At 48.1% G+C, this 19,039-nt stretch overlaps 1 protein-coding gene across 10 annotated transcripts in view; it reads right to left on the reverse strand.

The window, feature by feature from the left end:
* The window catches only part of Dpf3 (double PHD fingers 3), a 281,926-nt gene that overhangs the window by 120,594 nt on the left and 142,293 nt on the right, over nucleotides 1–19,039 (reverse strand). For all 10 annotated transcript variants that reach the window (XR_015621793.1, XR_015621794.1, XM_087552775.1 and 7 more), the window contains 1 exon segment: nucleotides 3,303–3,430. Coding sequence is in view for 8 of the 10 variants with exons in the window: in XM_087552775.1 (XP_087408901.1) it covers nucleotides 3,303–3,430 (128 nt within the window). In the remaining 2 variants the exon portion in view is untranslated.

The raw sequence follows: 19,039 nt of genomic DNA on the forward strand, positions 1-19,039 counted from the left end.
TGTCTCAGAGCTGTCACTCCGGGGCTCTCACATCAATGGCTCCTGTCATCTCACAGGACTGCGGTTAAACCCTTAGGACACTGACTAAGCTCAGCCCCTCGTTCAACACTGCTTCTTCCTACTGGCTCTCATTTAGCCAAAAGTCCAAATCTCTTATTTGTTCCCTTGCTTTTCTAACTGTGTGTCACACTAGAATTTGAGTAGTCCTCAGCACCTACCGTTCCGTGTTCAAAGCGGTGTGCCTCTCGGTCAAGAGCACGCACGAATTAATGAGTTAAAAGTTGATGAAAAGGCACACAGCTGACTTATTATATGTGCAGTTCTGCAATGAACAGTCAGTAAGAACTGAAGCTCAAGTGGCGTGGGGTCTCGTTTCACCATCCTGCATCCTAGACCGCGCAGTCGCATGCTGTGCACGGGCAGCCACACTGCTAACACCAGGACTGATGCAATAATGTTGATACAATGTCAGCAAGTATCCTGGCCCGGGGCCACACGAAGGCCACTCAGACTCCCTCCCAGCTTTACAGAGGAGCAGCTGTATGTCCATGTGTATCCAGGCTCCCAGGCACTGGCTCTGTATCCACCACCGATCCTACTGAAGTACACCAGTGAGGCAGAAACACTAACAGGGCCGTAGGTAATACAGAGATGACACACCTTGCTTCGAACTCTACAGGTCGGAGTGCAGAGGCTAATGCATGACTACCTAAACACACAACCCGAGTCATGGACCAAGAAAGGTTTGATGGGGAAGGTGGTGCTGGGGCCAGGCCTAACCACTAAATGGAATCAGGGTAAGTAGAAGAAAACACACACCAGAAGACCAGAGGCACAGTGACAAGAGGCTATGGATGGACACTAGCTTAAAGCCGGGAGGAGAGGCCTAAGGAGGTCAATGTCTATCACGCTGGATCTATTTAATGGAAACAGAAGACAGATAAGGAAGGAGTTGGCAAAAGTAGCAAAGCAGGGCATGGGAGATGGGGGAGGGTGGTTAGAAACAAGGCCCCAAGGCCCCTCAAGCAGGCATTTACTGTGTACCTACTATGTGTCGAGCTGGGTTTGTGTGCTTAAGATGTACTAGTGAGCAAGGTAGCGGGGTGGGGGGGTTACATTTACACCAGGAGAATAAACAATCACAAAAACTAAAATTCAAAGAACATTAGATTGTGCTAAGTGCAATAGAAAGAAAGAAAGAAAGAGAGAGAGAGAGAGAGAGAGAGAGAGAGAGAGAGAGGGAGGGAGGGAGGGAGGGAGGGAGGGAGGGAGGAAGGAAGGAAGGAAGGAAGGAAGGAAGGAAGAGGGAGGGAGAGAGGGAGGGGAGGGGAAAAGGGTGAGTACAAGGATGAGGTGGGAGTAGGGTATGGTATTAATCACAGAGGTCGGGGCACCCAAAGGTGAGATGAGAGCCCCGTATGTCTGGGAAGGACTTTGTAGAGCAAACAGCCAGGGCCCGGCCCGTCTCACAGAGGCAAGAGGTCTTGCTTTCACTCAGGCATGAGCAGCCACAGAAAGAGTTCCTGGGGTGGGAAAAAAAAAAAAAAAAAAAGAGTTCCTTCCCCTCCAATCATCTATCCTCTTAAAGGAGTAGTGGTCAGTATTGGAAGGAAATAAGCTAGGACATCACAAAAAGTCATGGAGGAAGAGTCTGTGTGTGTTCTGTGACAGAAGGCAATCTGAAAAGGCTACCTGTGTAGCCATGGGGGTGGGAGGAGACAGAAGGCTTAGCCGGGGACGAGAGCAGAATATCGGGCCACAGTCGGTGTGGGACGGTGAAATTCTCTTGTCTTACACTACGCAGGGTGGACTCAGATCATACATTTGTCCAAGCACACGGCCTAGAGCACGCCAAAAGTGAACAGTGACACAAACTGTGGATTCTGGGGCAGTTCACTGATGGATACAAATGTGGGGTGTTGCCAATGGGAGAGGCTAAGCTGGGGGTTCAGGGCAGTGAGAAATCTCTCTTCTTTGCTCTCCACTTTGCTATGAACCTAAAATCACAGGTTTTTTGTTTTTTGGGGTTTTTTTTTTTTTTTTTTGGTTTTTTTTTTAAAGTGATCTTTGTCTTTCTGGGCGTGAGTGGAGAAAGCATTGAGAAAGCAACCAAGCGACTCAAGCCAGGGAAAAGGGTGGGGTGATCAGGGCAGCAGGAGAGGTATGGGACAAGGGCCTACTCCGATTCCTGCTGAAGACACTGTGGACAGGCTCGCTGGTGCATGTATGCTGGCAGGAGACAGACAAGTGCATGCCTAAGAAGGCCTGGCGGTGGCTAAGTTCGAACCAGCAGCCCTCTCCATGAGACTGCTGTCTGTAAGCAGGTGAGGAGGGGCCAAAAACATCCTGTGGTGGCAACTGAGAGAAAAGGATTTAACTATTCATCTCAACACGGGAAGGGCAGAGGCAGCCAGCCTCGGACTGGCCCAGCACCTCTATGGAAAGCCAGCTCCATGCTGGCACGAGCAAGACGGAGTGCATCCCAGTAGACACAGCCCAGTCCCTGACACACAGGTATTTACAAGGCACCACAACGATAGTTGTTATTTTGTTGTTGCTAATGAAGATTTTTAACAAATTAGTGAACCAAATAAATTAAATGTTAAATTGGATATAAAAAAATGTGATATGGGATGTATGACAAAACATAAAAATGTAATATACAAATGTAATCAAAATATAACTTAATCATGATGAATTATTAATACTATATCAGAATTAACTGATAACATGGTAACACACTGTGCCCCGCTGTGGTTTTAGATAGGAGGGGACTGAGACTCACTGAGGGTGACCAACAATAAGCATAAGTCCTCACAGTGATGTCTGAGAGCTTTGCAGGGGTGGACACATGAGGATCAAAGCAACTGTCCCTGCCTGGGGGGGGAGGGGTGAGCTGAAGGAGGGGGGACCAGGCTGGCTTTGGAGGATGGGAAGGGAGTGCTGGGGAAGGCGGCAAAATAATATGGTGAGTTAGAGCTTAGGCTGGGGTGTGAGGAAAGGGGCAGAGGTCAGGCAGGGGCCCCAATGGCCACAAAGGCAAGGACTCTGTCAGTCTGTCCTGATCTCGTCATGTCTTTAGGACTCAGCACAACCTGGTGCTTAGCAGATGTGTTCTGAGTACAGATACCAGGAAACCAGGGAGAGGAACAGATGTGAGGAGACAGACGATGATTGCTCCTGGGGTGGAGGGATGCTTTTAATTTAGAAGCTCTAAGTTTCCTGGCAACCATGTCACAAGGACCCCAAGGCACAGAGGCAGCAGGCAGCAGGGCCCAGGGGCTCCCCACAGGTAAGACTACCTGTATCTCCTGGATGCTCTCCTCTTCTCTGGCATCCACCTTCTTCTCCACTCCCTCACCACGAAGCAAGGCTTCCAGTGTGGTGCTCTCAGAGGTAAATCCATCTTTCTTCAGGGGCAGTTCTACTTCTGGAAAACAAACATAGACAGATGAGTCAGGCATCCAGAAGCAGGTAAATAAGAAGAGAGATCCTTGGGAACCAGAATGAGGGGCCCAGAGTTCCTGGGTAGAACTTAAACGGCCCAGCCTATGCTATCACCTCCTGACAAGCAGGATCATGGACACTGGAGCTGGGCTCAGCTCCTCCCCCAGCACACAGTCCCAGAGATGGATCTCAATCCTGCTCACTCCCTGGGGCAAACTGAGGCACAACACAGAGGGTGTCCTCTAGACGTAGGAGCAGACTGCCTGAATCTCAGAGTTGCTTCTGCCAGTCTGGGTGGTATGACCTTGGGCTTGATGCTCAAGAAGCCTGGAGCCCATTTCTCCATCTATAAAGAGGAGCAAAGTGCCCAGGACACAGTTTGTAAGAACGTTCCAACACACCACCCATGTCTGATTACTGTGGTCTTCAAAGTCTTCCCTTGGATATGCAGGCTGCCTGGCTCTGCCTTGTTCAATAAAAAGCTATCAGCCTCAGAGAGGCTGCTCTCCCCAACTCACAGGGGAAGTAGAGGCTCAACCAATGCAGGAAGAGCACCAGTAATGCCTAACAGATCCCAGAGCAGGAAGAGCACCAGTAATGCCCAACAGATCCCAGAGCGGCAGAGTAGGCCATCGTCATGCCCAGAGAAAATTGTGGCAAGAGTTTCATGCCCCCAAACCTGGAGTAATCGGTAAAATAGAACCATGGGACATTTATCTACAGATATTAGGAGTTATCTTGCTTGGCCTGTGAGTTGATGGGTACTAGTTTGGACATTGAAGCTCCCATTCCCCTCAAAGCTTGTGGGTTCAAAGCCAGTTCCTGAAGTGGCACTATTGAGAGATGGGGGACCTTTAGGAGAAGGGTATAGTGGAAAATGTCCTTAGATCACTAGGGTAAAGAGATTTACAACCCTGGTCTCTTCCTCCCCTCTCTCTTTCCCATCGTGAGGCAATCAGTTTGTTCCAGGCACACCCTTCTCTCACCACTGACATTGAGAGAAGCTCCCAAAATGGGTCTGCCTACCCATGGACTAGAATCTTGAAAACAGTAAGCCAAAATAAACGGTTCTCTTTAAAGTCACAGAAGGTGGCTATAGTGTACTACATTCTACTATAGTCACAGAAGGTTATTATAGTTACATAGGTGGAGGCAGCCTGCCCCTGAGAGAGACCAAAGAGAGTTTCCAACTATTCGCCAAGGTGTCCACAATTGGCAAGGAATTTTAATTTAAGAACAAAAAACAAAAATATGTGATATTTTGATTTCCTATCTAATTTTCCTCCAATATCTCCTTTATCCTGAATCTACACACACACACACACACACACACACACACGTACTCGAGCACACACATATAAATTAGATGTGTGGTCCATGCCAGCTAAAATGGCCCTAAGAACAACTAAGTGGAGTCAATCTCTCATTTAAAGAAGGGATCATTGACAGACGTGTGGATAGGCCAAAGGGAGTCAGTGAGGACTGATGACAGAGCCAGGGGACCCATCCCACTGCTGCTCCTAGAGAGACAGGGGGAGGGAGAGTCCTTGCCAAAATCCCACACAGGACTGGGGCTAGAAGCTTAGGAGATCAGAACCTGGGAAACCAAGAACCAAGCATGCAAACACAGCAACATTGGCCAGCTGAGAGCCAAAGCCTGTGGACAAGGGGCGGGGCTGCTGTGGCCCACCTAGGTCAGCTTTTCCAGGACACAGATCCCAGTAAGGAAAACGAGAGCGTCTAGAAGGGTGAACAGAAACAGGAGGCGCCAATCACAGCCAGCTCGCCAGGCTCACCAGGCTCGTCAGACTCCATTGGAACACCACCTGCCATCCCCTCAACCAAAACACACAGGCAGACAGACAGAAGGCCATCCCAGCATCCTTACAACTGAAGAAATACACCTGGGAGTGGCTAGCCCCAGAAAAAGTTGGAGAAAGTCTCTTTTGAAAACACAGAGAGAAAGGCGGGGGGGAGAATATGAATCTATACCTATCAAGAACTACAACCAGGGCCAGCAAGATAGCTTCCACATGGTGGAAGAAGAAAACTGACACTTGTAGGTTATCTTCTGACATCCACATGTGTCACGTCTCACACATACTCATACATGCACACACACATACACACACATCACCACCACCACCACCATCATCATCATCATCATCATCATCATCATAACAATAATAATAACATAACTATTGGATCAACAACTAGTGAAACTTTACCTATCATCTATTTGACCAGTAAATGTGTATTGAGCACCTGTCGTGTGGCAACCACTGTGGTGGAACCAGACACACAGGAGGTGACCAAATAATGAGAGAACTCCATTTTTGGATGATTTAAAGATACAGAAAAGTGTTAACTGTAATACAAAGATGCAGTTATGAACTATCTCAGGTGCTACAAGGAAAACAGCAAGGGGGCAGCTACTCCCTTCCCAGTCGGAAAAGACATGTGTGATGAATCTGATGATATATTCTCTCCCTCCCTCTCCCTCCCTCCCATTCTCTCTCTTTCTCCCTCTCTCTCCCTCCCTCTCTCTCCCTCTCCCTCTCTCCCATTCTCTCTCTCCCTCCCTCTCCCTCCCTCCCATTCTCTCTCTCCCTCCCTCCCTCCCAATCTCTCTCTCCCTCTCCCTCCCTCCCAATCTCTCTCCCTCTCCATCTCTCCCATTCTCTCTCCCTCCCTCTCCCTCTCCCTCCCTCTCTCTCCTCCCATTCTCTCTCTCTCCTCTCTCTCTCCCTTCCTCCTTCTTTCTCTCCCCCTCCCCCCTCCTCTCTCTCATCAGAAAAGTCTTCTAAATGTCTAATAGTAAATAATTAAGGTATGTCACCTCATATCCTGTCCTCAAACTGCTGGCCACCATCCCTCAAACTTCTAATAATCTTATGTGTATATCTGAAGTTTATAAGTCTTCGACAATAAGTGTGTCCAATTTCCAGAATGGCCCAGTGTTTTACAGCAGGAAAGATTTGGTCATCGAATCCATTTATAAGTGAGCCACTCTAGCTCAGAAAAGTTAACCAACTTCAGCAAGAGCTACCCAGCAGGCAAAAAATAAAAAAATAAAAATAAAAATCATGATCTTTCAAGACACTATAAAGATCAGGACAAGAATCCAGACTCCATATAACTTTATCAATGAATAGATTGGATGAAGCCTGGACGGTGCTTTGGTGGCCCCATGCAGAGGACGTGGTGTGGTAAAGCAAGAACCCCCGAACTTGCAGAAGCTATTACTGCCAGATACCCTCTAATTCTCATCACACCACAGAGTGGAGATTTATCCCATTTTACAGATGAAGCAGCTCAGTTTAGGGAAGTTTAGAACCTAGGGAAGTTTAGGACTGAGAAGGAGCAAAGTCCAGTCTAAACCACCAGACCCTTTCGCCTAATCGTTCTAAAGAGGCTGCTCTTCCATCAGCCCCTTCTCTCTTAGAAAGAGAAAAGGTTTCCTTCCGGAGCTTTGTGCATTCCATTCCGCTGCTTTCCTAGACTCTCCCTGTGGTCCTCAGATTTCAGGATGAGAGGCTCATCTCTGCTAAGGTTGCGGGCAGTTTGCAGTGTGGTGCTGAGCTCTGCTCCCTGAGAGCATCTCTGGAGCTCTCGGCCCTCAGGAAACCAAAACCGGAAACCCATGCGGATTTCCGGTGGACTACGGAACTTCCTCTCCCTACCTGCCACTCTTCCCCGCCCAACCCTCCTGCTAAATATGCTTCCATCTTGTCTTCTGGCGCTCAGTCTACTTGATCCTCTTTAACTGGACTGGCTGGCATGCACGAGGGAGGACTCAAGAGCAAAAATGGAGCCGTGGTGGTGAAAATGCAGTGGGCTTCCTGGCTTGTGAAGGCCTCCAAGGGACATCCAGTGACATCTAGGACCAGTGCCTTCAGAAGAAAAACAATGTACGGAGGAGGGAGCTTTATATCACAGAGACAGAGTGGAATCATTTTCCCCTAATTGCCAAAACATTTTATTGGCTCATATAGTTCCATTTTCAAACTGGCCTAGTCGGTCTTGCCTTGGGGCAGTTTCTTAATATAAGTCTCTGTTGATAAATTACATGGGGGTGATACAAGCATGTATCCCATAGCGTTAGTATAAGGTTCAAACAAGGCCGTATGTTGTATAAAGATACTTCAAAAGGACCCACCCCAAAAATTTAGTGTGCCAAGCATTGCGGGCAATGCGACATGTTGATTTTTTTTATATATTTTATTCTCTTTAAAACTTGGGTTCAAAATTGGGTGATATACGCCAAGAACCTGAGGACAGTTTGAGTGTCTCACAAATGCTAAGTAATTATTACCAAAATTTTAATCGCCGATGGTAATGTTCCAATAGAAATCCAATAAAAGCCGCTGGTATTGTCCTAAATTTTCTAGTTACTGTTTGATAAAGCCAAAAAGAGGTGCAATTAAGTTTTATATTTTCTCTGTCCTAAATGCTACCACTCTAATATGAAATTGATATCTGAAAACTGATGTGATATTTTACATTCTTTTAGACTTCACTGGTATGTATGCCCCACCCCCGACCCCCATAACGCATCTAAATTCAGAGGAGGGCTCCAAAGCCACAAGGGGCCGGTGGCTACCCCACTGGACAGAGCAGCTTTACAGCATTAAAAGAAATGCTTACAAAGATTTTGCTTTCAGTAAGTGGATGGAATTTAAACGTGGTTCTTAATGTTGCCTGCTTAATGCCCAATGGAGTACCATTCCAAGAGCAGCATTCAGGCTGACCTCTGGCAAACCCTGTTTGCAAAGCATTCTGGGTAAAGCTTGGCTAGGCGGAATGAAAGGCTAGCCCCGCCCCCAAGACAACCCAGCAGAGGGTACAATCTATGCGTCTTAACCCCAGGGGGTCCCAGTACACATCAATGAGAAAGGTGACGGGTCCAAGCTCACCCTTGACGTACATACGGCATGCACACTCCTGGGAGCCCCTGGGGATGTCACTGATTTAATTTTATCCTAATGTAGCTCATCCAGATATAGGATCCAGCGACTCTTTAAAAGGCCTCTCTTGTTTAACCGCACACAAAGTTGGAGACCACATAACCTGACAGGAGCCATCAAACATTTAACATCAAAAGAAAATGGACCAAAACGCACACACATATTTCATCTTTAAATTAGTCTGATTTTATATACACGGATATGAACCTATGGATCGTTACTCTTTCCAGAGTGGCAGCAGCTGTCACCCAAAGCCAGCCACCTCCTTGGGACCCGGAGGCAGCTCTGCCTCCACTTCTAATTGGGAACAGAGACACTCCTTGGGTGACTTCCAGCACGATCCATCACACCAGAGACAGCTTCTGTGCAAACCGAAGCAAATCGGTTTCCAAATAAGAGAGAGAGAGAGAGGAAAAAGAAAACTCTTAGACAAATAAGGATTGAAGCATCAGAAGAAAAAAAAACACAAATAAAAGCAGAGGAAGGAAAAAAAATGCCAGTGAAGCACAGTGGATTCTCCCCAGGCTCCGGATGGACAGGGCAGCCGTCCTCTCGGTGCAGATCAAAGCCATAAGCTTTTGACACAGGTGCCCTAAGCCTGCCACCCAATGCACCAAAAGAAAGGCTTCCGCTGGGTTGTTGGAGCCTCTGAGCTCATTAACAGGATGCAGGCGAGATGAGTCTGAGAGTGCTACACGACAAGGGAGCAGAGTGAGTAATTAAATCCCAGGTCATTTAAAAATGCAAACGCCTTGGATGTCACAGGCTCCCTGAGCCTCTGACTCCTTCTCCTTCTTCATTATTAGGCTAAGGATGGGGGGCCGGGAACCTGCAAGTCATATATGGATTATAATAAAATATGCTATATATATATGTATATATATATATATATATATATATGGATTAAGACAGGTCTTCTTTGGGGAAATATACAAAGAGAGAAGCTGTCTGTTAGCTGTCGAGTTTGCAAGAGATACCATCTTTCGGGAGGCTGGGCTCTGCCAACAGACAGGCTGCCCCAAGGGAAATTGTGGTGAAACACCCCGACAAGGCGCATCCATCCGTCCATCCATCATGGGTTCCCTCTGACGCAGGGGCCTAGAGATAGAGCCATGGGGGGGGGGGGGGGACACAGACAATGGCAAAAAAAATCTCCTGCTAGCCCGTGAGTGCTCAGGGGTTTTGTTGTTGTCATGGTTGTTTTTTTTTTAAATAACTGACTCTAGGTTTTCTTTAGAAATACAAATGTGCCATTTTCTCTTCTGTGTGCTTATTATTTTGAGGAGTTAAGCTCATCATATGTCCTTGGATTTGTACATCAACTTACACCAAGGAGCGAGGAGCTTAAGAATCAGGATTTCATTTATCCCTGCAGACTCTCAGGCTCATGGAGAGAAAGGGGGAAGCCACCAGAGAGCTGATTTCCTACTGTGGTGGCAGGTCCAGGGATCCAACTCCTTGTTCCCTAAGAAGGCCTTTTCTTGGCCGCATTTGATTCCCTGGTTTGGGACTCTAAAGCCCAAAATAAATGAAGGTCGTGTTAAGGACCTGTCACTCAGGCTGCAGCTCCGTCCTGTTACAGCTTGTGTTAGAATCGCAGGCCCTCCACACAACCGGAGGACCATCCTTCCCCCTGGTGGCCCCCCTGCCGAACCTGCCCACATTCCTCGAAACAGGCCGGTTAAGGTAAGTTCTAGAATTTGAGGTTAGTACTACGGAGAAGCATCTCTACTGATTTTAGGCCCAAAGAAACATCTATGATATCGAAGGAAAATCACCACTAAGTCAGCCTGCAGGACAAGTACATGTTCCCAAGAAGGACAGAGAAAAGCATTATGGTAGAAATAGGCTTGGTGGAGGAGACATTTCCAAGGTGTGTGTGACCACTGGAGGTGGTCATAAGATTTCAGGTAGGGGGGTGACTGCATTCTGGGGAGCCAGGACACTGAGTGGTAACTGCTTATTAACAATATGTTGTTGTACTTAAAATTGCTGAAGGAGTGCATCTGGGTATTCTCAACACACACATGCGCGCACACACACATACACACACACACACGCACACACACACAGGCACACACACACACACACGCACACACAGGCACACACACACAGGCACATACACACACAGGCACACACAGGCACACACACACACGCACACACACATGAGTGCACACACACACTCCCATAGTAGAATAAATATATACATATACATGAAATGTTCATACATATTCATAGATACATCCATGAGTACACACAAAAACTAATCCTGTAGTACCACATATGTGTGATCATAGATACATCTATATGTATCTCATGGAGTGCACACATTCAAGTGTACCTTTATAAAGCTTGAAAGTGTTAAAATGGTCAGGGACTGGAGTTACAGCTCGGCTGACAGAACACAGGCCCAGCATGCAGCCCTGGCTCCACACCCTGCACTGTATAAATGGACGTGTGGTACACACTCATGAAGATCAGGATTTCAAGACCATTCTTGGCTACCCAGCAAGTTCGAGGCCAGCTTGGACTACATGAGATCATCCTGTCTGTAAATAAATAAGTAAAAAGTAGTTCAGAGGGGCTGAGGCAACTGGATGTTTGGGGATGAAATCTCAATTCTAAATCACACAGTTGGCTTTGATCGCCTCATCTGTAAAACTGAGAGAACAAAGCCCACCTCCCACTGTCGCTAAAGAGCAAAAGAGAGAGCAGCTATAAAGGATCTGAGCCCAGTAGATGGTCCAGAGCCAGGCTCTGTTCCTTCTTCCCCCTCTATCCTCCCTGTTCTTGTGCACCTCAACCCAAACACCTTGCCTTCCAACACTCTCAGGTCACTGAACGTGTGAGACCCAACTTTCCCAAGAATGGGTATGGCCCAGGAAAAAAAAAGAAGCAACCAGACAGAATCTGGAGCAGTTCAAGGGACAGAAGAGTTGGAGCATGAACACAGCTCCAATCATAGCTCCCTGTCCCACTGCCATGGAGAGCCCCCTGCAGCTTTGGAGGAGAAACAGCACCGTGGAAAGCACCCAGCTTTCTTCATTTGTTTGACTGCGAGTGACAGGAGAACTTACTATGCAGTAGGCTGCTTCAGGCACTGGGGACACAACTGTGAATGAGACAAAAACCCCTGCCTTCATAGACCTTACATTCAGCTTCATAAGAAATGGCGCCGTTGGAGAGGGACATAAGAAGTGAGTGCGTGAAGTCTACAGTCTGGCATCTGGTGATTGGTGCTTTGGAGAGAAGACAGAGCATGGCAGAGAAGCTGGCATCTGGTGATTGAAGGGTGATAGGTACTTTTAAATATGGCCAGGAAAGCATGAACCTGGGAGAGAAGTGGCAAGGGGCCTGCTCTGATCACCATGCAAAGATGTCACAGGCACCATGGGGGTTATTAGTGTGTCTGCCCTAAACCTGCCATTCGCCTGGAACACACAGTGAGTCGGGGGCTCACAGGAGGGCAGCTCACAGGGTTGTTACAGGGACTCTGAAGTGCTGTGTGGGTGGCAGCAAGGATATCAGCTTCCAACCTGAGTGTGGTGGTTAGCCACAGGAGGTTTTGAGCAGAGAGAGGCCGGATGATGCCTGTATAGTAACAGGGTCACTCTGAAGGAGGGCAAAGGCAAAAACGGGGAGACCAGGTATGAGGTTCTGCACTACTTACAGAGCCCCAGGATCAGCCCATGCTGGGAGGAAGCTGGCAGAACAGAGGCAAAGCTCTGTCCTCAGGGAGCTTAGATTCTCCTTGTCAGACCCCAGAGTACATTGGGCACGAGTGAGTGAGTGCCCTGGTTCCCAAGCAAGGGGGCTTCTAAATATAGCAAATCCGTGTCGAGAACAGATGCCCGATGCTGGGGGACCATGATATGGATCCTTATCTGGGCAAGAAAGAGGAATCCTTCTCCAAAAGAAAGAGCAGCAACTTCCACCAAGGGCAGAAGATGGGCTTCAGGCATATGGGCCTGCCTAGCATATCATACCACAGCTCTATGCCTCCGCATATCACAGGACAACAGCTATAGTAAACGCAGACAGTGGCTCCCACAACCAGGTTCCGAGAGCTCTCCTCAACATCGAAGATGCTAGAACGGGGCTTTGGGGGGCAACTCGGGGATATAATGTGTTCCTGGCTCCAGACCAGACAGCACACAATTTCCCTGTGGTGCTTCAAGCTGCCTGTAATAATCTCTTCGCTGACACCAAGGAGTGTCACAGCCTTAGTGAAGGTCCCTGAGCCCACTCCACGGTGTCTAGAGAGGCAACATCTCTGTGCCTCCTCACACACCATGTGGCCTTTAGAACGACCCTAAAAATCTACCCTCACCCATGTTTCGTATGTGAAGAATCAGGCTCTGATCTCCCAGGTAACCACCGAAGCTCCCGAAGCCAATGACTGGGGGATCTGAACTTGGATGCAGGCCTTGTCGTATCCATTCAGGGTTTTCTTTCTCCAGTAGATTATAAGAGTAGGAAAGGGGTCTATAACCTATGACTAAATATAGGCCCAGGACAGTAACAGAGCTGGACAGGAAGCCCAGCTCTGGGCCAAGGCTTCTCCCTCTCGAGACTTCCCTCATCCGTGTAAGGACATATGGGAACTCAGTCTGTTCCCCCGGCTTCATTTAACAAATCTTTATCATTCGTGTACCATGCACCAGGCCTTGTGCTGGCCTCTAGGGATACAGGTGAAGGACAAGATGGGGTCCCAGCCCTGGATGTGTCAGTGAGAAGACAGAAGTGGAAGAGTATGCAGGAGCAGACTCCAGTAATTCTTAGCCTTAGCCCCTGCTCTAAACAGGGGGCCCTCTGGCCCATTACAAAATGAAGCTTTGGAAACCGCGGCAGCCACGTGGCTACCCTGCCCACCTCTAGCTCTAGGCTTTTGTCCCTTGCCAGGAACATAAGCAGTGCCAAAACAGGGCTTAAAGTCTGTCAACCCCAGTTCTGCCACCTGAGATTTCAGGGAGCAGGTGCCAGGGGCACAGGCCATTGCAGCATGGAGTAGGCTGGAGGCCTACCCAGCTACCTTGCTCACCGGGCCACCGGGAGCAGAGGAGGCGGCCAATGCAGGCATCTAGGATGGATGGCTGCAGGCTCTGACACTGCAGGAAAGAGATAAATGACAGGTCATTTCCCCTGATGCACTTGAAGGCATCCATTCTCCTGGCCATACCAAGCTCAGAAACCCCCACACAGAGGCAGATAAACACTGACAGATGGGGGTGGGAGCCAGTGTCCTTCTCCCTTGGAAGGACACAGCAGCATCCAGGGCAGGCCCGGTGGGAGGTCACGCTGGCTGGCCACTGCCTCACACCTAGCTCGGGGCTTTACTTGTCTCTTCTCCACTGCCCTCCCTGTACCCACCCCCACCCGACTCATCCATCTAAGGAGCGCCTGGCAGAGGGGGGAGGGCCGGGGGGCACAGGAGCCCGCCGACAGTCCCATCAATCTCAACCTACATGCTTGGCACATCAGCGTTCCTAAGCTGTTCCTGGACGGGAGGGTGTTGGGGGAGCCGGGGAACTGTCTTGGGGAGAAGAGAAATCACATCAAGCGCCAGAGAGCAAATGGTGGAAGAAGCCTAGAGACTATTAAAATGTGGGCCATGTACAAAAACAGTAGGGAACTAATTAAGATGCAGGATTTGCAAGAGCTGGGGAAGTTGGCCACAGCCTGCTCCCATCTGTAGAGTTCTGGCAGTTCAGCGCAGCAGGGACAGCACCCTGGGCAGCCTCAGACCTCCTCCTGTACCTTTCCCTTGGGAGCACCCCTCTGAGGGTCGTTGTCCCTGGCTTATGACTTTCTCTGCTTTGGGGCATCCTGAGCTACAGTCTCCTTCAGGCATCCCACCCTCCTGTCAGTTTCCCCCAGCAGCCAGAGGAAGGAAGGAAGTATATCCTGGTCATTCATCCCCAGTCATTGAAAGCCTGCCCAAAACAAGAGAAGGAGGAGAAGGAACCAGAACCCATTTCTGGCAGCCTTCCCTCCTGTTACCCTTGGGATTCAGTAAGGAGGGCAGAGAAACGGATGCTTGCTTGAGTTTCGGGCCAGGGGTGCTGACAGGGCTTCAGGCTCACAGGGAGCAGGAAAGATTCAGATTTTTAAAGCCAGCGTTTTCAAGCACCTGGATGAGTGTGTGTGTCAGGTCCTGGAGAGAACAGTGCCAGTCCTGACCTGCTGCTCCCTTTAGTGTCCCTTTGGCTTCACCACCAACACCCTTGAGAAATTAACTTCCTAATCTGCACCACAGTTTCCTATTCTCTGAAATGAAGATATCTCCATCTTCCCAGGACCACAGGGACCAAAGGTCTGGAGTTGGAAGACGCTCAACCAGACAAGCATTTACTCCAGAGAGGAATTAAGGAATAGTTTGCCCCTCGCCCTGGCCCCAGAAAGGTTCAGTGCTGTGCACCTTTAGTCCCAGGAGGTAGAGGCAGGTGGATCTGTGCAAGTTTGAGTCCAGCCTGGTCTACAGAGTGAGTTCCAGGACAGCCAGTGCTACACAGTGAGACCTTGTCTTAAAAAAAATAAAATAAAGAAACAAAGAAGAGGAGGAAGAAGAGGAGAAGGGAGGGAAGAAAGGATTAATGGTTCCCTTTTTGAATGAAGTAGCTTTTGCCCACGAGTAGAGCTCTGTTCTTGGAGGAGTGACCAGGAGAAGGCCCCTCGCTAGCCCCAAGATATCCTGTTGTAGGAATTATGACATCTCAACGAGGCAAAACGCCTTGTGCTGTCTCTGTGACCAAGTGCAAGCTACAGACAATACTGTCCTCAACTGTAAGTCAGCTGAGAGAAACAGTGTTGTGTGGGGTGTCCTTCAGACATCAGGCAGGTGGGGGGCTGTGGGACCTTTACTCGTGATAAATTGGAGGTGGGGGTGGGGGGTTTGAGGAACACAGAGGTCCAGGGACAGCATGGATACTGAGACTTCAAAGAGTTCTTCCACACCACACATTTGTCTTCCCAACAAGAAATAAATATAGGGGGATGACACGGTCGCAGTGACAGAGGTGGAATGAAAGCAACCAGACAGAGGAGCCCCTCCATCCGGCTGAAACTCTGGCCAGGAGCAAAGGACTTAATGGCAGCCAGAGGAGGAGGAGTCTCTTCTTGTCCCCACTCTGGGATCCTTCTCATAGAAGATGAGCTCTGTCCTTCCAGAAGTACAGGGGAGCTACGCCAGAACCTTCTTCAGGGGATCTCAAGACTGCCAAATACAGCCTCCCTCCCTGTGCCCGGACCTAGTTCCTTGACAACCTCTCAACCTCAGTGCAGACACAGAAAGAGCTTATAGGGCACCTAGCCCACGAGGATCTGCAGGGCAAGGAGGATAGGAGGACAAGCTGCAGGTGGGCATGATGCTCACAGAGGCCTGTCTCCGGAAGATCTGACATGGAGATACTCATGACCTGGGGTGAGCAAACCCTAGGCAGCAACCCTGAGTTCACACAGACCAGGGTCCTTCTCATCAGGCCTAAGCATCATAATTTTAAAATAAATAAAGTAATATTCCATTTTATGAATGCAGTGTGCATCTAGCTATACCCCATCGAAGGGCTCTAGAATAGTTTCTAATCTTTGCTTACTGTGGTTATGAGTAATGCCACAATAACTAAATATGCTTATAGTTTAGATAATATGTATCTAAAAATTAAATTACATATACTACATGTGGTGATTTGAATAAGAATGGCCCTCATCAGCTATGTTTGAATTCTTGGTCCCCAATTAGTGGAACTTTTTGGAAAGGATGAGGAGGTACGGCCTTATTAGAGGTGTCCCAGGCACAGTGCCTGTCTGTCTGTCTGCTGTCTCTGCTGTCTGTGCTGTCTCTCCCTGTCTCTGTCTCTCTCTGTCTGTCTCTCTGTCTCTCTCTGTCTCTCTCTCTGTCTCTCTCTCTCTGTCTCTCTCTGTCTCTCTCTCTCTGTCTCTCTGTCTCTCTCTCTCTGTCTCTCTCTCTCTCTCTCTCTCTCTCTCTCTCTCTCTCTCTCTCTCTCTCTCTCTCTCTCTGCCTGTTGCCTATTGATCAGGAGGTAAAGCTCTTAGCTACTGGTCTAGTGCTGTGCCTAACCATTTCACACCATAATGATCATGAACTAACCCTCTAAAACTGTAAGCAACCCCCAGTGAAATGCCTTCTTTTGAAAAAATTACCTTGGTCACAATGTCTCTTCACAGTGACAAAACAGTAACTAAGACACTATACATGGTATAGCACTAACAAAAGAGTGTCTAGTTCAATAGATCTGTGCTTTGTGTGTGTGTTCATGTGTGTCTGTACATGTTTGTGTATATGCACATATACGTCAATGCACATGCATATGTGTGCACATGTATAGAGGCCAGAGGTCAAAGCTGGGATTTTTCTTCATTCACTCTCCATCTATTTTTTCTTTGTTTTGTTATGTGGATTTGTGTGTGTCTATCTGTGTCTGTGCACTCGTGTGTGCATGTGTGTGTGTGTGTGTCTGTTTCTGTCTCTGTCTCTGTCTCTGCGTGTGCACATACATGCAAATTTCAGAAGACAACCTGTCTGGGCTCTTCTACTATGTAGGTTTAGTGAGTCAAACTCAGGTCATCAGGCTTGGCAACCTACTTGTCACCTACTGAGCCATCTTACTGGACTTAGCATGGAGTAGCAAGGCCCATGAACCCTCTGCCTCTGCCTCCCTGGCACTGAGATTAGAGGCGCTTGCCTGGTAAGCTCTTATTGAGTTATCTTCTCAGCTCTGAGCCAGTACTTTTTAAATACTAAAGGGGCTACTAAGACTTCCCTCCACTGTCATAGACAGAAGAGACCATATCCCTCCTTGTCCCGCTCTGTTTTCCTCACCGTGGCAGGCCCATGCGTGCACATACACACACAAACACAACAAACAAACACATATGCATAGATGTGCATACACATATATGTACACATACACACATTTTTCACACATATACACATGCTCACACATATATACACATACATATCAACAATACACACTTATACATACACACATATACATAAATAAACATACACATATACATGTGCACATACATGTATACATACATACATATACACACATGAACATGTACACACATGTGCACTCACATACATGTACACATACATTTATACACATACACATACATGCATATGCATGTACACACACATAAACATGCACATACACACACACAGAGCTGACCTAATAGGAATTTATAGCAAGTTCTCCAGAGACTCCATCAGTGATTCCCCTCTGAGTCACACTCAGTGATATTAATCAAAACTCTGAGCTCTCTTAGAGCCCAAATCAAATGGAATAAAATTAAGAAATTACCATTTAAAAATATTATCCAAATCTGTTTAGAGAGGACATACTCCCAGAAAGAGGTCCCTTAAGTAGAAACTGCATCTTATAATGATGAAGGCAGAGACACTAAGAGGTAAGCAGGCTGTACCACCACCCCCATGAGGGCACAGGAGAGGGGCTGCATTCCCTACTCACCAAACATGGCATCCTTTTGTGGGAATCCAACCAGAGACAGTGTGACCTACTACTTTTGCCCAAAGGGGCCTGTGTGCTCACTGAGGCCCACGTTGAAGGTATATTCTTGAAACTTTGACTCGTGTGTTAGAATGAGGAGATGGCTCAGTCATTAAAGAGCTTGCATGCAAGCACAAGGACCTGGGTTTGATCCCCAGAATCTATATTTAAAAATAAATAAAATCTAAAAGCTAGGCACAATTTCATGTCCGTGTAATCCCAACACTGACGAGGCAGAGAAAGAATTCTCATAGCTCGCTAGGCAGCCAGACCAGCCGAACTAGCAACTCAAGGCCAAGGGAGACAAGGGGGATAGTTCCTGGAGATTGGCATCCAATCCTCTGGCTTCTGTATAGATGAACAATCACACAAACACAGACTCCCGTGTACACTCATACACATAAAACACACACATACGCGCACGCATGCGCGCACACACACACACACAGACACACACACACATACACCGACACACACACAGACACACACACACACATACACCAACACACACACACAGACACACACACAGACACACACACACATACACCAACACACACACATACACCAACACACACACACATACACCAACACACACACACATCCTGTATCGTCTCCAGGAAGATCACAGCGTGCTGCTTTGATGGTATCCATCCCGGCTGCTTCCAGGAGCCAGGGTAAGGCTAATGAGGCAGGGCCAAGGCTACTCCTAGGCATCTTTTCTCACCACTTGCAGAGATACTCTGAGCACCAGGCAGTACAGACTCAGATCAGGCTGGCAAATAACTAGCACTTGGCCAAAGGCTTGCAGGTTTGGCTGTCAGGTTTCATGGGTTTCGTAGTAGGTCTCATTTTTCCGAAGTGTCTCTGAGAAACACGTATGGCTTTAAAGTTCCTGATTCCCAGCCTTGGCTGTTTACTATGTCACCAGCACCTGAGCCCTGACTGGGAGAACAGGCCTCCCAAGACATTGCAGCGGCAGCCACTGGGGGATAAGGACATCTGTCAGAGTCCACACTCACAGAGCCATGACTGCTCTCTCCATAACAGATCCTGCTCTAGAACCCTGAGCATCATTGGTCTGGGCCTTTCTCCCTG

This window comes from Rattus norvegicus, chromosome 6 (assembly GCF_021556685.1).
Source record: "Rattus norvegicus strain SHRSP/BbbUtx chromosome 6, alternate assembly SHRSP_T2T, whole genome shotgun sequence".
NCBI lineage: Eukaryota > Metazoa > Chordata > Mammalia > Rodentia > Muridae > Rattus > Rattus norvegicus.